The sequence below is a fragment of the Pipra filicauda genome, unplaced genomic scaffold (assembly GCF_003945595.2).
Source record: "Pipra filicauda isolate LSUMZ 115617 unplaced genomic scaffold, ASM394559v2 scaffold17_size4572894_pilon, whole genome shotgun sequence".
NCBI lineage: Eukaryota > Metazoa > Chordata > Aves > Passeriformes > Pipridae > Pipra > Pipra filicauda.
Window position 1 is genome coordinate 2,569,951 of NW_024104287.1, and position 18,444 is coordinate 2,588,394.

The 18,444-nt window shown below is 41.1% G+C and overlaps 1 protein-coding gene across 1 annotated transcript in view; it reads left to right on the top strand.

Annotated features, from left to right (window-relative positions):
* Positions 1–7,043: 7,043 nt before the first annotated feature.
* LOC113988268 (transmembrane protease serine 11E-like) overlaps positions 7,044–18,444 on the top strand; it is a 39,810-nt gene continuing 28,409 nt past the window's right edge. Inside the window, exons 1-3 of the mRNA XM_027721697.2 lie at positions 7,044–7,207; positions 15,389–15,510; positions 16,207–16,325. Of these exons, the coding sequence (XP_027577498.1) occupies positions 7,044–7,207; positions 15,389–15,510; positions 16,207–16,325 (405 nt within the window). The remainder of the gene's footprint in view (positions 7,208–15,388; positions 15,511–16,206; positions 16,326–18,444) is intronic.

Consider the following 18,444-nt stretch of genomic DNA (forward strand, 5'->3'; position numbering starts at 1 on the left):
ACTTTCTACACCTATTCCTGGTGAAGATGCTTTTCTTGGTGAGTCTGCAGGTTCTCCAACACTTTATGTGCTGTGGACTTAATTGCTAGATAATGAGCCACTCAACTGCTCTCTTCTCCCTCTGTGGTCAGAAGAGAAAGAACTTGGCAGAGGAGCTACTGGCCCCACTGCCAATAGTTGGAGCTGGTCCAGTGCACTAAGAAGAGTCTTACACAAGAAAAGGCTAACAACAGGCTTTTGGTGTGCTCTTACTTAAAAAGAATGGGGGAAAGGCCCCCAGTGGTGACAGTCTTAGGATCAAAGTGTTGTCCAAGTTCAGCACAAGTCAGTTGACATAATCAATGGCAGTTCAGGGACCCCCTCTGACCGTGCAGCTCGCTGCAAATGCTGCCAAAGAGAGCAGCAATCAATCCAGTTAACAGAAGTATTTTGATTACACATCCTGTGATCTGACTGTTTGCCAGTATGTAGATCCATACTCTTCTAGAGACTCACTGGAGGTACTGGAATATTTGGATCCCCAGAGAAGGTCTGCAGCTGTTGTATGTTCTATAGTTGTGTATACCTGGCATTTAATTTTGTTTTTTGCAGGGAACTTTTCTTGTGGAATGTTGTGAGCTTCAGAAACAAAACTTGGTGGCTTAATTTCTACATAGGGAATAAAAACTGTCAGACTGGTTCCATGGGTCCAAACCCAGCAAATCTCATTTTAGTCCCTTCAGCATAACATGACTTTGAAGTATATTGCTTGTAAAGGAAGCTCAAAGTCGATGTATGACAAGCATATATGAATTTTTTTTTCTTGACAGTAGCAATTATCTTACCAGGATGATGAATGAAATTTGGTCTTTACGAAGAAAAGCATCATTACAAGATACCGTGGATTTCCAGTTTTCAAAGTACTCTAGGCTTGGGTTTTCAAAGTGCATAATGGTTTCCCCATCCTGCTGGATTTCACTGTAACTTGAACACTTAGAGTTTTTAGTCTTTAAAATACCAGCTTTCTGGCTGGTTCCCCAAAACAGGTAAGTAGATGTCCAAAAAATTAATTTTGCATCTGCAAACTTTCAGATTGTGCTTCTTCTGGGTACAATATCTGAAAACCTTACGCATTTGCACTGCATCAAGTGCTGCAGTCAATCTCATTCTCCAAAGAGGTGCGCACAAGGCTGAAAAAGCGAACTTGTCATTTGCTTAAGGAGCTGCAGGTTCTGAACACCTACTTGGAGAGATAGAGTACCTGATCTACCTTAATGCCAAGTGCCAGCACAGTGCATCCAGGAGGATGGGGGTGAAGAGGACCTGGTATCTACATGGTATATGTCTTGGAAGCCTTTATTTTGGACTGCCTTGTGGAGTTTTTCCTTGTAGCAGCTGGAAAATTCTGATCCAGTTTCCTCTGGAAGCTATGTAGTTGTAGTTTACATGCTCTGAGTCCTTTTGATGATGCAAAGCAGTGTAAATGGCGACTATCAAGAAGAGCACTTAAAAGGACATCCCTCATCCACTCGGAATGTTGGTGTGGATGGATGTGACGGGTCTGAATCCCTTACTTGTGGCAAAAATATGCTGATCTCATCCTTGTCTGGCTTTTCCTGAGGGAAATTATGGAAACCTGAAGCCAAAACTTCTTATCTGGTTTAGGTGGTCTAGCAGATTTGTATACCTTTTAAGCTGCATTCTCACCTATTTGTGAGGAATGAACATTTTCACTCAAGGCAGAATGGGATGTATCTAACTATACAATCATGCATGACGCACAGGAATGTAATTTATATGTAAATTTAATAAAACCTGTTAAATTTACCTTCTGTTTTCATGTACTTGCTAATTTCCTGCACCACAGCAAGCTACTGTAAGTTGGAGACTCCTCTGTTTTAGAATGTGTTACTATGATCCTATACCATGGATTTATGTGCTGACTTTTATGTAGTCTTAATCATCTGACTTTATCGACTTGTTTGAAGAGTATAATGGGGAGAAGAACATAACTATTAGAAGAGCAAAATGTCATCCAGACTTGGACAGAATTTACCCACTTGGCCAGAGGTTATCCAAATTTATGTGAAGGTAAATAGGTCCCATGTCATCCACTAGAGGGTGAATCGTATTGTACAAGAGCCTTAAGCTCTTGGCTGCTGGTGGTGCTCTCTCAGCTAAGTAGACAGGAGCAGGAGGACAAGGCACTGTGTCCTGCTGCCTTGGACGATGCAGAGATGCCATATAATATTCTTGCAAAGTCTGGGGAGGCTACAGCCTTTCAGTTTTAAGCATAGGCATCTGCAGCACTGGGTGAGTTTCAGCCTTTTCTCCCATCAGAAAGCTGGCATCAGATGCTCTCCTTTAAGTACGTTAAGTACAGCGGGCTATGACTGTGAGAGCAAGGGGCTGAGCAGGTTTCGTCTGCTTACCTGCAATACCAAAGCCAGAGCTTTGTCCTGTGGAAAAGTAGACTGGATAGGTAAATTGTGAGGTATTGTTGGTATCATGGGTCTGTTTTCTGAGCTCGTCAACCTTCTTGAAAACAAGATAGCAAAGAGCAGCAGTAATTTTGAGAATTTGATAGGATGGAAGGTTTGCAGTGGCATGTGGCTGCTTCTTGCTTTGATCTCCCATTTTGACAATTCCTGATGATTCTTGTGGATTGAAGACACTGATCAGATTTCTTCTTGTTCCTTTCCTGTCAGGTTGGGAATCTTGGTACAAACTGTACCATACCCTGAGCTAGAGGAGACAACCCAAAGAACCCAAAGAAGATGACACCAGGTCATCTTCATGCTTGACCCTTAGATGCCATATCCAGCGCTGTTATCCCAAACTTGCCTGGCCCTGTAGGGCATGGAAGGGAAAACAATCCATTCTGTGCCACCTAGGTAGAAAACAGGTTACCTGAGAGTGAGCTCAGCTAGAAGGTCTCACAGGGAGGCAGCAAACCAAGCGGGACCCTCATTTGGTACTGTGCAGTCCTGCCTCATGCATGCTGCATTTTTCAGTGACTAATCTCCTGAACTGTGTCTGAAAGGACAGCCAGAGTCAAAACAGCTGCGGAATGGAGGTCTTGAACATGATTTTCCTATGTCTAATTTAGTCTATGAAGTCTTGAAGGCTAATGCAGTGCATGATAAATCATGAGACCACTGGATCACATGTAGGATTTTGTATGCTGCTGCAGAGTAAACTAGAACAGGTAATAACTCTGGCAGAAAGTATCTCAAAGAGCCAGACTCCACTTGGCTTCCACCAGGCAACTTAGCTGCTAACAAATATGAAATCAAATCCAAGCTACCTGTCTTCTGCGGATGTAGAGACGTAAGAAAAGCCTTTTTTTGTGTATGCTGCTTTCCACAGAGATCTAAGTGCTCCCAGTCAGTCCCTCTTGCACTTCGGATGTGTGAAACAATGCTGCTCTTCTTTTGTTTAATTTGATCTGTGCCTGTAAAGGATTTATTTTCATGGGCCTTGTTCTTTGTAGCCTAGTCTAAGTACCTCAGACACTGTCTCTTTGGAGATGCTGTGTGCCTTCACAGGGAGCAGAGGATTCATGCAGTGGATGTAGAGACTGGTTAGTTACCCTGATGGAAGAAAATGCAGGCTGTCCTGTTTCACTGTACCAAGCAGCAGCTCTGACTGGGCAGCTCCAGGGGACAGGCACACGTGTGCCACCTTTTTGCCTCAAATGGGGTGACAGGCTATGAATTCTTTTTTAATGACTCTGGCAGTGGGAAACTTCTACTGTCTAAGGGTGTTGCTGGTATTTTGGGCTGGCATCCCTGGCTGCAACTCAGACGGGTGTAGCAGTTTCTGTTACAAGGGCTGGAAAGAGGAACTATTTGGAAAGCAACCAGGAGGATCCAGCATACTTCAGAGCTTGAGGCCATTTCTATAGCATCTGAGAGCCTCCATGTGTTCAGTATCTCAAAGCTGATGGGCACGTAATAAAATCTGGCCCCAAGTGAGTTTTCAAGGCTCAAGTTAAGGACTTGGCTTCTCTCCCAGCCCTTATGTTGGCTCTAGAGAATCATTCTATCCTTTTAGTGGATATTCTGGTTTTGTTTTTCTACTTATCAGTTATTAACTGCCATCAGTTATTAAGAGCCTTGCCAGGCATTTCATGTAGTAAAGGAAAACATGCGATAATAAACTGGTGAACTTTTTCTGTCAAAACAGTAAAGTTGTGCAGCATTTCCACAGCTGAAAAAGTATGAAGAAATGTAGCTCATTCAGATCTTCCCCTGAATTTTGAAGGCCAAATGCAAGACATGTTTGTGTTTTTCAAGAGAGGGAGGCCTGAAGCCATAACTGAGCTGTCAAGGTGTGCTGATGGAAAAATGAGTGGACCAGGGAAGGATTTCATTGCAGTGTACCAGTTTCGTCTTATCAGATGCTCACAGAATCACAAAGTAATTTAGACTGGAAGGGATGTACAGAGGTCACCTTGTCAAAACCCCTGCTCAGAGCAGCTCTAATTATTTCAGGTTGTTTAAGGCCATGCTGTTTAACAGCACTTCTGTCAGTTCTGTAAAATATCACTGGCAATAACAATCACTTCTCAGTGTAAAAGTAGCGACTGACCGTTGTCTTTGGTTTAAAATTTGTGGCCTGGGTTGAGTAACTGGTAGACAATTGTGTAAAACATCTTTGCTTGTAAATTCCGAAGATGTTATTGCTACAGGACTGGCCAATGATCTTTTCTAAAGGTATTCTTTGTCTTTACAGCCTGTGAGCCTGTGTAAGTATGCAAACATAAACCAAGGAAGTCTATTATTACCATTCTTAGGCAAGCAGTCTGTCTGACCGGCTGGGCTGACTTTGCAGGGTTAAACTGAGAGAATGGTCATTACATCTTTTTACACTTTCATTCACAAAATCCTGTGCACCCACATTCTTAGATTTCCACCCTACACTTTGATAGCTAGTTTCCGTCCTGCTTCCCTAGTATTAACCAAAAAGATTAGTAATTACCTAGCTTACTGAATAACACCCTAATACCACGCACTTTGCAACTTGATAATTTATTGTTAGGAAAATTATTCCTTAATTATTGTCTTTTCTTGGCCTGTCTGTACCATTGTTCCTGGGGGACATGTATGTGTAAATTGATTTTGCATTCTGATGCAAAACACTGACCCAGGCAAGTGTATTTCCTTGTTTCACACTGTTTGGCAGGACAGCTCATTTTACTGGTTAATTAATTTGAAAACAAAAGCAACCTACTTAAAGTTTTATTAGGCAGATTGCAAAAAATTCTTGATTGTAAGAAAATGGAATAATTTTGTAATACCTTAGTTATTCATATCCTGGAGTAGTAACAGGAAGGTCTGTGCTAGTGTGATCTAAAAGTTACCAGAAGTTCATTCAGTTCATTCTGTTATCCAAGACCTTTCCTCTAGCACTTCTTCCTGAGACCCTTTGCAATTCTAATGAATGCTTTTCATTCTTGTTCAAGGCTCAAGATTTCAAGTAACTGTTGTCTCAAAATCTAGATGTTTGGTAAAACCAAACCTACTTCTCCTGTATTTTTTGGGTGGCCCAGGTGGTTAGAGTTGGCCACTGAACTTCTGCACACACCAGGAACAATTCTCCGCATCTCACAGGGTAAATGCTTCAAGGGCCATCTTTTTCCAGTGTTTCCCAGTGTAAAAAAGAAAAAAACTCCGAAGATTTCTAAGGTATTTTCTTGCCTCCTGCATTGAAGTGGTTTGCAATCAATCTCCAACACTCCATTAAGTGCTGGAGTTCCTTTGGGGGTGTGTGTGTTTCTGGGTGGAGAAGGGAATCCTTTGTGCACAATCTTTTTGAGTTTTACTAATTTTGAAAAAGAAAATAACAGGGCGGGGGGTAGGCCCAGGGAGAATATTGGTACTTGACAGGTACGTGTGTATTCAGTCAGTAAAGCCCCAAGTGAGGTAGGTAACTGCAACAATGCCCTTTCTACAGGGAGTGAGGAGAAGCCAAAAAATCCAATCAATTTGATCAAAGCAAAGCAAGAAATCAAGGTTAGAGAAATAGCAGATGCTCTGCAGCAGTGATCAACTTTTCTCATTGTCCTCAAAATGGTCTGCCCAAGTGCTTATAAAATGGCATTGAAATGCCTGTGAATGGGCATCTTTGGGGAAAGATGGAAAAGGACTTGGTATGATCAGGTAAAATTTTCCTCTTGCTTTTTTTTTTATTTATTCCCTCCCTTTATATGAGCTTGTTTCTGGAAGATAGTAAGTGTTTCCACAAAAATGATGAAACCTTGAGACTTCTTTGGAAAATCAAATGCTTCAAACTTTTGGGCACAAATGTAAGTGCATCAAAAACCAGAAACCAGAGGTTTGGTTTCTGGTAATTTTACTTTCCGGTTTGGGATTTTAGATGCAAGTGCAGGTTTTCTCACTAGTGAATCTCTACTTTTTCCCTTTCCAGCTGGCTCTGAAGAAACACATTTGTGCTTGGAGAAGGGAATTCCAAGGAGATTGGTGGCCCTTTTCACAGAGTAAGCATTTTCCACAGGCGGGGTTATGCCAACCATTAAATGACTAACATGTAATTAGGAGGCTGGATACTTATAGTTGTCTTGTCCCTGATGCCAAGGGAGTCCAGAACAGCTGTGGATGAGTGAGCACCAAGGTAGATCAGGCTTGGCTGACCAAGCCATTTACATCCATATTTGTTTTTGTGTTGGCTATCTCAGAAGAGAAGTGACTTAGCGTTGCGGTCAGTGTGGTGCCTCTCCCCTGTGGGTTTTACAGCGAGTGTATGGTAGAAGGTGCTGCTGCTCAGGAGACAGAAAGTTGGACAGAAAGGGAGCGCTGGAAAAGGGAGATCTCACGCACTTCCTGTTCCACTGTAGTGAAGAACAAGTCTTCTTACTTGGGCCGGTTTATCTGCTCACTCCATCTCTGCCTGCCTGGGGAGCTCTTTGATGCAGAGCTGATCTGAAGGTTGCAGTCTCCTTATCAACTCCATGCTTACCTCTGTTTGTTTTTATTCTGAAGTTCGTTCCCTCATTTTGCAATAACCCACAGGGTGCTGGGTGTTGCGCCAGTTGTGCCTCAATGAAGGATCTTCATTCAACACCTTTCCCTTCCCGTCACACCAGTCAATGCGACTCCTGCATTTTCCAGCACCATTCGCTGCGCAGACCAGACTTTAGCAAAGTCTTCGTTGGCGGTCAGAAAGGCTACCAGACCTACCGGGACCTACCATGGGACCTTCAAAAGTAGGTGGCATGTTTTAGCTCAGCTAGTCTAACTTGAAGGTGTAATGGTGGTAAAGGGTACTGTCTATGGGAAAGCTTTAGGATAGATATACAGAAGAGAAATCTGTTTGTTCTCTTGCCTGATTTTGGAGCTCATTGCTCTATCGCTGCCTCTTTCTTCCTCTTAGACCTAGGGTACATCAGGGATCCGTCTGAAATGTTCAGCCTGAAAAAGGGCATTAGAGGGAAAACTAAACAGTAAACTGCAGGCTGAATGGGAGGTTTTGGAGATTGTGGACTGGATGAAAAGAGTAACATGTGGCTGGAGTGAGAAATGCCAAGGGAAATCCTTCTCGACCATGGCCAGGAGCACAAACATTTGCTGTCCATTTAGAAAGATGATGCGATGGCTCAGGTTGACGTTCACCTTTCCTCCCTGTGACCATCTCATCCTGCCTCCAGCAGGCTTTTATTGCAGCAGTGCAGAATCCAGGAAACTCTTCTGTGTCAAAATCAAATGCAGTAACATGATTTTTGGAAACTATGGGTTTTGATCAGGTCTAGTTGCAATAACATTTCCACCAAATCCTGCAAAAAATCCCAGTCAATTCTGTGATGGCAGCACAACCACATGAGGGGAACACTATCGGGGTTCATCATTCTGGTTTTGGCCCTTGTATTTTATAAGGAAGAATCCATATTTCTCAGGAGTAATGAATTACCAGGTGTTCTGTTTCTGAAAGTATTTTGTGCAGTCAGAGATGCTGGACACCCTTAGTTTTGTTTTACTGTAAAAATAATAAGGCAGTGCTGAAAAGTTCAGAGTATATTTACAAAAATAAGTCTTCCAGCTGCAACACTCTACTATGCTCTGTTGGGTCAGAGCAGAGATTGTGTCACATGTGTACAGCAAATCTCTTGGAATTTATTTCTGTTCAACACACTGGGTTCTGGATTCACATGGCAATGGGGGATACTCAGTCTCTCATGAGTTTTTTCTTGTTGTTGCCTCAGAAGTTGATGAAGCTTAGAAGTTTGACCTCAGAAACAAAATCCCAAAGAATCTGAAATATTTTTTAACATCCTAATTATTTGGCTGGATGGCTGAATTTTTGTGTGGATTGTTAAAAATTAAAATATTACTCTCCTCTCTGGCATTGCTTTGGGCAAATGGCTGCGGATGATTGCAAGGTACTAGTTATTTTTTCCATCCTCAGTATTTTTAAAAATTGGATTTTCTAAATAATTTCTGGGCATGCTGAAATAGAAACATTGTTTCTGGATGGACAAAAATTATTACTGATGCACACTTCGGTGTTTTTTCTCATTTTGTGGGAACAATATAATTTTAGTCAATACAATGTCGTCTTTGCCAAGAGAAGATGGATTTCAACTTTTTGTTCTGTGTTCCCTAGTGGTACCCTGCTCAATACCCCAAGATCCTCTGCCCTGTTTAATATCCACAAATTAAGTTATGCCACTCTTACTGCCAGGTGACGAAGAAATCCCCATCAGTTGTGAATACCAGTTTGTGTGTGTTAAATAAAGAGGGAAAACTAAGTGAGAGTTCTCTACCTAACAGAATTGAAAAGCCATGTTGTTTTCTAGTTAGTGGTAAACCTAGTTGCCAGGTCTTGTTGATGTATACAGTGGTGTAAATAATTTTAATAACAGTGTGCTAGAGGGTAGTTAAACAACATCTGAGTACAGTTTCTTTACCTCCTACTTAGGAAAGAATTAAATTGTTTAAATGGTTGTTTAAATTATTATAAAATCTAAAGTACATTAATGAAATATTAGTTAAATATTTTCATGTTTGGGAAGGGGTGGAAACTGCTTGGTCTTAATCAAAGCCCCTTTGTAGTCTGTTAGATGCCCAGAGTTCTTTGCTGTGCAGGGATGTGGATCTGAGTGTGGAGCTGTAAGCTTTGCTGTTTGAGCTCATCGTCCTCTGCCTTAGTCCCATATAAGAGGGGTGTTTCAGTATTAGATTTATCCAGTTCCAAGGTGCCTCTTTTCAGAACATTTCAAGCTAAGTTGGAATGTGTGCTCCCTAAAATCCTTCAGGAAGCAAAGCTGCTAAGGAAAACTAGGCGGAGTAGACAGCCTTGCTGGTCTTGTCCCTCTGTTGTGCTGTGTCCTGCAGTCTGGAACGCAAGTGCAATGTCCTATCTGTAACTTCCTTGTGAAGATCTTGTGCCCTGACAGGGTGAGGTACAGAGTAGCTGGCGTTGTATATGGTAGTCTAAAAGTGAATATGCATGTGGAAATGCAGTGCCACTCGCACCAATTTGTCATGCAGTAGGTGGGCAATATGAATGCAAATTACAGACTGTTGAGGTGTAGCAGGAAATAGATACCAGCCCTGGTGCAAGAACACTCATGCACCATTGGCATTAATGGGAGTTAACTTTGATTATTGTAGGAGGCAGATGTGGTTCCTGCCTGGTGCCAAACAAAAACTTATTCTGTCAGTTTGTCCCAGAGTACATCCTGAGTTTAGAAAACCCTAGGGAAATACTTTTGATTCTGGTACACTCCACACCTGATTTGACTCATAGAGAATTGCTTCCATTTGTATTTTGTTGCCACACGCGCTCAGTTTCTGGCCATTTTAGACAGGAAAACTAGAATGAGACAAGATCTTCTCCTGAGCCTTAAAATCTAGTCATGTTCATTCACTGAGCAAGCCCCAGTGTAAGATGCCCTTTTCTGGCACCTGCTATTCCTCTTAGATGATGTTTCAGAAGTGTTTCATTTATTGATTTTTTTCACAGGCGGTTTTATGATTGAGCATTTTGGGTCAGCATTAGATTTTAAAACCAAGGCATTCTGCTTCCACCACATACTCCTTCCGTGTTTGTGTTTCTGATTACATACAGATCTCCATTTTAAATGAAGCCAAACTAACACAAAGCTTGGGATGGCTTAGTTTGACATGCTTCTGATATAAGACAATCTGAAAGCTTCATGTGGTCTGTGGACAAACTTGATGATGAGAGGGGGACAGATTTTACATAGAACTGAAAATGGAAATTTTCCAATTTCTCTGCTGCTGGACAATTTCCTGGGGTTTCAGTATTAGCTGAACCACTTGTCTAAGGATCTTTCTCTAATTTCAGCAGCATTTTTCTCATGAAGAAATTTGTGGAATTATGTTGCTAGATTACAGCATCTCACTGTTTATCTACCCAGCCTAGTAATTGTTTATTATATATCCTGGTTTAACCCCAACCAGAAATTAAGTAACATGCAGCCACTCACCCACCCCTTCCCCGCCCCCCAGCCCCCATCCCAGTGGGATGGGAAGGAGATTCAGGGAAAAAACAGTACTGAGCATGATGCTCTATTGTATGGAATATTCCTTTGGCCAGTTCAGGTCAACTGTCCTGGCCATGCTCCCTCTCAGTTCCTTTTGCCCCTGCTCACTGCCAGAGCATGGGAAACTGAAAAGTCCTTGACTAACAATAAGCACTACTGAGCAACAACTAAATCATCAGTGTGTTATCAACATTATTCTCACATTGAGCCTAAAACACAGCACTGCACCAGCTACCATGAAGAAAATTAACTGTATCCCAGTTGAAATTAGGACATAAAGTATAAAATACAGGAAAATGTATTATTGTCCAGAAATATAAGCTTCTAAACCACAGGGGAGGTTGGATACTTTGGGTCATATTCTGAGTAGACATAAGCTGTCACAAACTGTGATGATCACAGAAGGGCTGGTCTGTTGTATCAGACTTGCAGAACTCCTTCGTAGTGGTGTTCAGCATAGTTTTCATATACCAGTAAACGTATTTAAGTAAACAAATTAAAACACATTACTATCTTATTATTTGTGTATTCATACATTACAATTATTGCTAAGGCTGATAGTGGTTTTTATAAATGTTTTTTTCCTCAAAACACCTTAAGAGAGAGGTGCTACATGTATTCTAAAACAGTGGAGAAAATTTGTCAATCTAAGTATGCCTCTCTTATATGACTAAAAACAAAGGACATATAATAGCCCACAAGATCATCTCTAGGTGACTGTCTTGGGCTTGGCTTTTCAGCTGTCTGTCCTGTCAGCACCTTTCTTGAGCAGACACTGTCAGTGCGTGTATGCCAAAGCAGAGCCTGTGCTGTCTTTCCTGGTTCATGCTGACTTAGCTAGACATGGTCTCTGATATGAAGCTCACTGCAGGTAATGGAGGGTTCCATAGGTGTCCAAGTGTTCTTTCAGCCCCAGTGAGGAAGACTTTTGAGGTTTTTCCTCTGAAGCAGAAATTTTGACTCATAGAAGGCAGTTGTAATTCTGCTTCTTTGCAAGAAGTGAATATAAATTCCAATAGGTAAAAGACGCTAACTTCTTTTGTAAACAAACAGTTTCAGGCTGGAGTGAGGCAAGTGCACGCATGATTTGTTTAATGAAGTGTTTATTATTTGTTTACTGAATGGTACTCTTAATTTTTAATTTTTCTTTGACGCTGATTTTTTCTCCTGATACTCCTCTCTTACAAAACGTTGACAGACATTATTAACTGTGTCCTTCTTATGTCTGTCTTGTAAAACGCGTAACAGGAGGGATCTCTCTGGCTTTGTGTTTGTTGGTGTGAGCTCCTTGTTGAGGATAATGTTCCTGGAGGTCTTCTCTGTGTGTGATGGGGAGGAACACAAGTACGGAATGCAGGGCTCCAGATTACCTACTACTGTTCAGGAAAGGTCTCAGCGGATATTTCTAGGAAAATGAGTCAGTTGGAAAACCAAGACAGTGTTTGGAATTATTAGAAAACAAAGAGAGGACAAACAAGTAAAATTGTCATGGCAATGTGAGCAATTTTATATCATTTTTTGTTGTTTCTCTCTGTCAGTGAATATTTCACTCCTCTTCCTCATAGGACAAATCTTAGTCTGGGACTTGGCAGTCTTCTGCCAAGAGATGAAACCCAGTCTGTGATTGCAATGTGTTTAAGATTACTGCATGGGCAGGGTTGTCTGGGAAAGAGCAGAGTTTCTGGGGAAGAGGGAAGGACCACTTAAGCTGCAGACAGAAAAGCCCTGTCAGAAAGCCCTCTGAAGTCAGTGGAAAGCTTTCAGCTTCAGGTATTTGGTTCAGGCTTAAAATTTTAATTTCCATTTCTGCTCTGGAGGACTTCAGTGATCTCCCCAAATGGTGTGTTTTTAATCCTACTGTGCATTTCTAGGCTACGCTCCCTGCTCCCTCTCTTGGAGGCAGACAGTTCCAAAGGAGTTAAAAAGGACTGTTAGACTCCTGATCTGAGAAAATAAATTCCCACTGTTGAACTTTATCAGCTCTCTGCAGAGTATTCAAGCCCTGACACATCATTACATGGATTGAAGCTGTTTCAGTTCTGGCATGGTTGCTTCTCTTGTGTGTATTGAGCCCCTGTAAGTACTGTTCAGTTTTACTCAGTGGGACATGTTGTCAGATACAATAATTAATATTTGAGGAATGAACCTCAGGAGATACAGCAAAGCAGCAATAAAGCTCAAAGTTAATGGGAATGGAAAAGTATCAGTTCAATGATCTTTACGGGTTTGTCTCACGGATATCTTTGAAAACCTGGATTTGAAATCCTCCTGGTCTGCAGAATGTCTATTCAAATGGGGAAGCATCCAGATGGTACAGCCTAATCAAGGATATTTTGCTCAAAAATACCTTTTGTTTCTAAAACCAATTTTTGTTTTCAAAAGAAATTAGGAGCGGAGAATGAAATTTAACAGGTGTTTCATGCTTATGTGTAAAAGGAAGGGAGAAAGTTTATTCAGACAAAACAAAAAGAAAAAAGACATCCAAGTTCCCAACAGTAATGCCCCCTCTCTATTAAGCGACTTTCTAAGATGTATTTATCAAACAGCTTCTTGTTTGAGGAAATTCAGTTTAGAAGCTGGTGCTGAGACCCCTCTGCACCTCTTTGAAATGATGCTCTCAAACAGGTTTCATGAATTAAGTGAAAGTCACATGTGTGAGTAAAATTACACTCGTGAGTAACCGTTATGGACTGGGGTTTGTCTTTGACAAATGATAACACAGAACTTGAAAGAAGAAATAAAGAAGAAGTGTTATAAAAAAATATTACAGTATGTAAAAAAAAATGCTGAAAAGGTTTCAAATTTATAGTGCTCTATTTAACTGTGTCCCAGTCATGTTACTTTGGTCTGAAACCGCTGTTTCGCTGATATGATAGGCAGTAATTTCTTCAGGCTCACCTAGTGCGGTGTAGAGGTGGCATTCAGCCTTTCAAATGGGCTTCTCCAACCCAACATTTTGGTTTGGGGCTATGCCAGGATCATTATAGCTGAAAGACCTTCTGAATGTTTTCCTTCTGTGCAGCTTAATCAAGACAACTACCTTTTAAATGACAGTATCTACAAGAATACAAGAGTAGGTTGTCTTAAGTTAAATGCAATTTTTTTGGTTGTTTTGTTGGCTTTTCTGTAACTTTGTCTCACTTCAAACATAGTAGACACATTTGCAAAGCATATAAGCCATGCAAAAGACTATTAGCTGTAGTGGTGGGGAAAAAAACCCAACAAACCGTAAAACAACAAACGCACATGAAAAATTAAAGTTGAATTCACCACGGACTTTATGGTTTCACCTAAAAGCTACTACTTAGAAATATTCTTATTAACAAGTCCTGACTACTTATACTTACTTATTTTTAATTTCTCCAGTTAAAGTTCTAAGGTAACTTCCATACAGTAGTCTGAGAAATAATTTTGGAGCTGCTCTTCTCTGGACTCTTAACAAGACTATTTAATTTGCCTTTTTTTTTTTTTTATGGATTCACAGATGCATTTTCAATCAAACTCGATGAGAGGTTACTAGGTGTTTTACAGGGTAGCAGGAGGGAAGGAAACACTAGATAGGAGAAGCAGGACAAGTCTCAACAGATCTGAGTGACAAATTATTATTCCCATTCTCATTCAATCAAATATCATATTTGGCCTAAGTCAGTTGTTTTCCAGGTCACAGTAATAAGGCTGTAATTGTAAGGCATTGCAACAGAATTAGAATGAAATATCAGGACCCGCTTCGGTATTTATGTACCGTGCACACTGTGCTTGTTGTCTTTCTCCTGCACTGCAAATACTTGCAGTGATTGCTTGCAATTATTTCAACTTATTTTAATGCATTTAAACTTATGGCTCATGAGATGTATGTTCTGGGAGTGAGTTATGTGTACTTTGTATGTGGGAACTCACTGAGGTGTCTTGCAGCCTCAGAAGAGGATGCCTGCAGCCTGTTTTCCTATGGTAGGCTATACCTTAACCTGAAGGTGGGTATGTCTGCATGAGTGAGGTATCTGACTCTACAATTAAGAACTCTTTGCCAAAAATTGTTGCTTCCTCTTCTGTGTTTTTTGTAATAAAGTAGAAAAATGGCTTTAAAGATCTTCAGATGTCTGAGTTTATAGACAAAGGTAGAATTTGCTGTAACCAACTTTTTTCAGGTAGTTTTTGTTTAACTATAGCACTGACTGTCCATTGACTTTCCTTGAGTTAATTTGGATTAGCACCTGTAATTAAGAGCACAGCAGAGAGAAGTATCTGGTGAGGTTTCCTACCTGTGTCTGCTCACATGTCCTTGCCCTTCCCTGTCATTCTATCACTTCAGCAAATACTGCTTGAAGCAGTGCTTTCTTCTTGCTTTTAGATTCAATCTAAGCAAAACAAGAAGCAAAGGCTGGCCCTCTGAAATCTCTTTCTCTTTTTTGTCCAGCTCTGCTTTGAAGGCTGAAATGGGTTGAGCAGCTTGAATAATGTATAGATATGTACTTAACAAATCAGAGGGTGCTTTTTACCAATTGCTGTATGAAAGTTCACCTAGCTGAAAATTAAGTTTTATTCTTGCAGATATATAGTCGGGAGTCACGTAAGAATCTTAGTGGGGCTCCTATTTAATTTGACCCTAATAATAAAAAAACCAAACCCTCAAACCTGTCTGTGTTCTTTGACTTCTAGCACATCCCAACATCTATTTCAAAATAGTCTTGAGTCATGGTTTCATTTTCGAGGGTGTTGAAGGGTGAGAAGTCAATTAATATTGCTAGGAAGAATCATGTGGACTCATCAAGGGAAAAAACTTTACCTTCTTTTTTCTTTTTTTTTTTTTTCGGGGGGGTGTGTTGTTAAATAGAAAAGAATATCTTACTAATTTCTCCCTTTGTTTTTCCTAATTTTCCCCAGAATTCATCAGTCAGCTATTAAAATAAGACATCTTGAGCCCCGGAAAATTGCTCTGATTGTTATTGGAACAGCAGTGGCAGCAGCTATCACCATTGGTCTCCTAGTTTATTTTCTGGCATATGGTAAGTTTTACATAATATATCACTGCTTAGTGCATTTCCTTTGTGCCTGTTGTGCTGGGAGTTTTCACCAGTCTGTCTAAAGCTCACTTGGGGAAAAAACACTGGTTTCTCCAGACCTCTCTTTCCTTCCTCATTTAGCATCTTTGCAGATCTCTTAGGAACATTTCCTGGTGAGCAGGGTGGTTTAGGGCTGTGGTTTCTGTTGGCTTTCACTTGCTTTCACTTGTTTCACATTTTTTTCATGATCTACTTCTGTGATTAAGTCAACACATAAGTCTTCTGGTCTCCCTTACATGAGTGACAAACAGAGCCTTCTGCATGTCTGTCTGTGGTGTTTTGCTGTACCCTGTTCCCAATCACTAGCAGCTGCCTGCCAGGGCTTGGTGTTGAGTTGGCAGGCCAGGAAGAAAGGTAACTGAGCAGGAAGATGAAGCTTGTGATCCCGTGTGAGCCCCGAAGTGCTGTCGGTTGGCCACAAGTGTAACTGTTGGGGAAACTGGGCTTTGGTCACCTAACTCAACTGAGTGCTTGCTAATGGGCTCCTAGCTTTTGGAAGCTGTATTTGAATGGGTTGGATATACATGAAGGCTCATCCACTTCCTAGATATCTGGATATCAGTCAGCCCCAGGTGTTTTTCTAAAGTTCATTCATCTTGGTGCTTCGAGTACTGCCTATTCCTCTTCTTTCCCTTACAGATCAGAAGCTGTTCTATTACAGTGCCAATGTAAAACTCACCAACATCCGGTACAATAATGAATTTTCCAGGCAGTCCTCAGGAAGGTTTAGAGACCTGAGCGAGAGGGTTGAGAGACTGGTAAGTTTGGACCGTTGTGCCTTTCCATGAAGGACTGTATGATAGTACAACAGTCATTAATGTGAACAGCACATTCTTGACCACAGGTGTCTGGTGTACCCTCGGCCCCCACGGTGAGCAGAATGGATAGCATGAGAGTTGTGATCACACCTGGTAGACCAGGCACTTCCCCCTCTGTGTGTTCTAGTGTGTCACCTCTCTCTATCCCTGCAGTGCTGAAGTAGATATTGACAATAATGTCGTCTTTCTCCTATATCACTGATCAGTTGTGTGTGTTCTCTTTCGCTGCCCTGAGCCTGGCTTTGTGATTTATGTCCCACTGTCTCTAAGGACAGCATTCTTTTACACCCTCTCCTTTACAGGGTGGGGAACTATACCTGTTGAGCTGTGACTGTATGTTGAGAAAACAACACACAAGCCCTTTTCCTGCGCCTTTGGTATGTTTTGTTGGGAAACCCTCCCACAAATAGCAGAGGCTGCTGAGTGGCTCTCAGTCATAGAGTAGCTATGGAAATAAATAGACACATTGCAATTTCCTTTCTTGTTTTCTCTTTGAGACATTACCCCACAAATGCTAATTACAGAGTTCATCTCTATACAACAATAAGCACGTGATTGTGCTTGTATCTTTTTGTGTTTCACTCATCAGAATCCGATGCATATCTCTTACCTCCCGTTTGGCAACCATGCACAGGTGGCCAGTTCATAGGACAATCGATGCTTTGCTCCCCACTATCATTTAATTTAGGGCCATATCACTTGTCCACAACAAACTGTGAGCTGCGGTGTTCATTGCTCTGCAAAAGTAGGGTGCTGTGTAGGGATCTGGCAGTGCTAGCATCTCTTCACAGATCCACTGTTGAGGGCCTCAGAGATCTTAGTTATCCTCTTATCTGTGTGCGTTTGTTTTCTTTCTGCCCTCTTTGCCCACTGGGGACCATACCATATTTCCTAAGATGAGCTTCTGGTGCATATCTGCATGTATAGAGTCTTACACAAGCTGTGTTCACCTAGGTGCTACTGCTTTACAACTATTACCTAATAATTGCAGGTTTTTAACCTTGTGATATAGGACCTTGTAGAGGGAATGTTCCCCCTGACCAAGAAGACATTGTGTCTTGCTGAGGTGGAAGGAAGGCAAGGACTGGGAAGAAGTCTGAGGAATAATGCTTCATTGAGTACAGTGTATCCCTTTCTCCCATTCCATTCCCTCATCATTTTTTAGAACATGTGGCTACTTTGGCAAAGAAACACTTATTTTAGCTAATAGGTTCTTTCAGACAGTCCCCAATGCAGTCAGATTTCCTCTGAACATGGCTATCAATTTAGATGCTTGAATGGAAGCCAATGCTTTAGAAACCCTGTCTCCTCTCTGGGTGTTGAGCAGTTCTGATGGTAGTAACAGTAAATACCAATGCTGGTTGAGCAGTGAGAACCATTATTTCAGAGCATGTTGATTGTACCTGATAAGTAACACCATAACAAACATACAAAGAACTGTGTTGCCTTTCCTTCGTTCCTGTGATTTTCTTAAGAGTTGTCTTTAATTCAGCCATTAAATTCTACCTTCCTCTTTTAAACTTTATGAACTCTTCGCTCTAATTTTAGGTCAGCTTATATAAATGGTCCCTGGCATAATCTTTGCCTTTTTGTGGTTTTAGCTCCAGATGTTCCATCTAACAAGGATTTGTGAGATTGACAATCGTCCATAAGCTTACTGAAAGCAACTCTGTACAGTAAAGAAACAATATGTTCCTTGTAAGTCTGATTTTATAACAGAAAAACTCACCTTGCGGTGATTAAAATCAAAGCAATCTTTCCAGACACGCACATATCCTCTTGATTTCTTGTCTCAGAACATCCGCATTTTTATTTTACAGATTTTCACACCATCTCTTTAATAGAGGAGGAGATAATTGAGTTCTTTATCACATTTTCTGATTTGTCTGGATTTACTGAAATCCTTTGCAGTCCTTCCCTGGCTAGCGTCAGGATATGGATGACCAAGCCTTCCCATTGTCATAGTATTAAGGATACCTTAAGCTCATGTTGTGAAACAGTGAGTCAATGAAGATAAATGCAATGTCTTTCTCAACACTTGGTGCAAAGTGAACAGAAG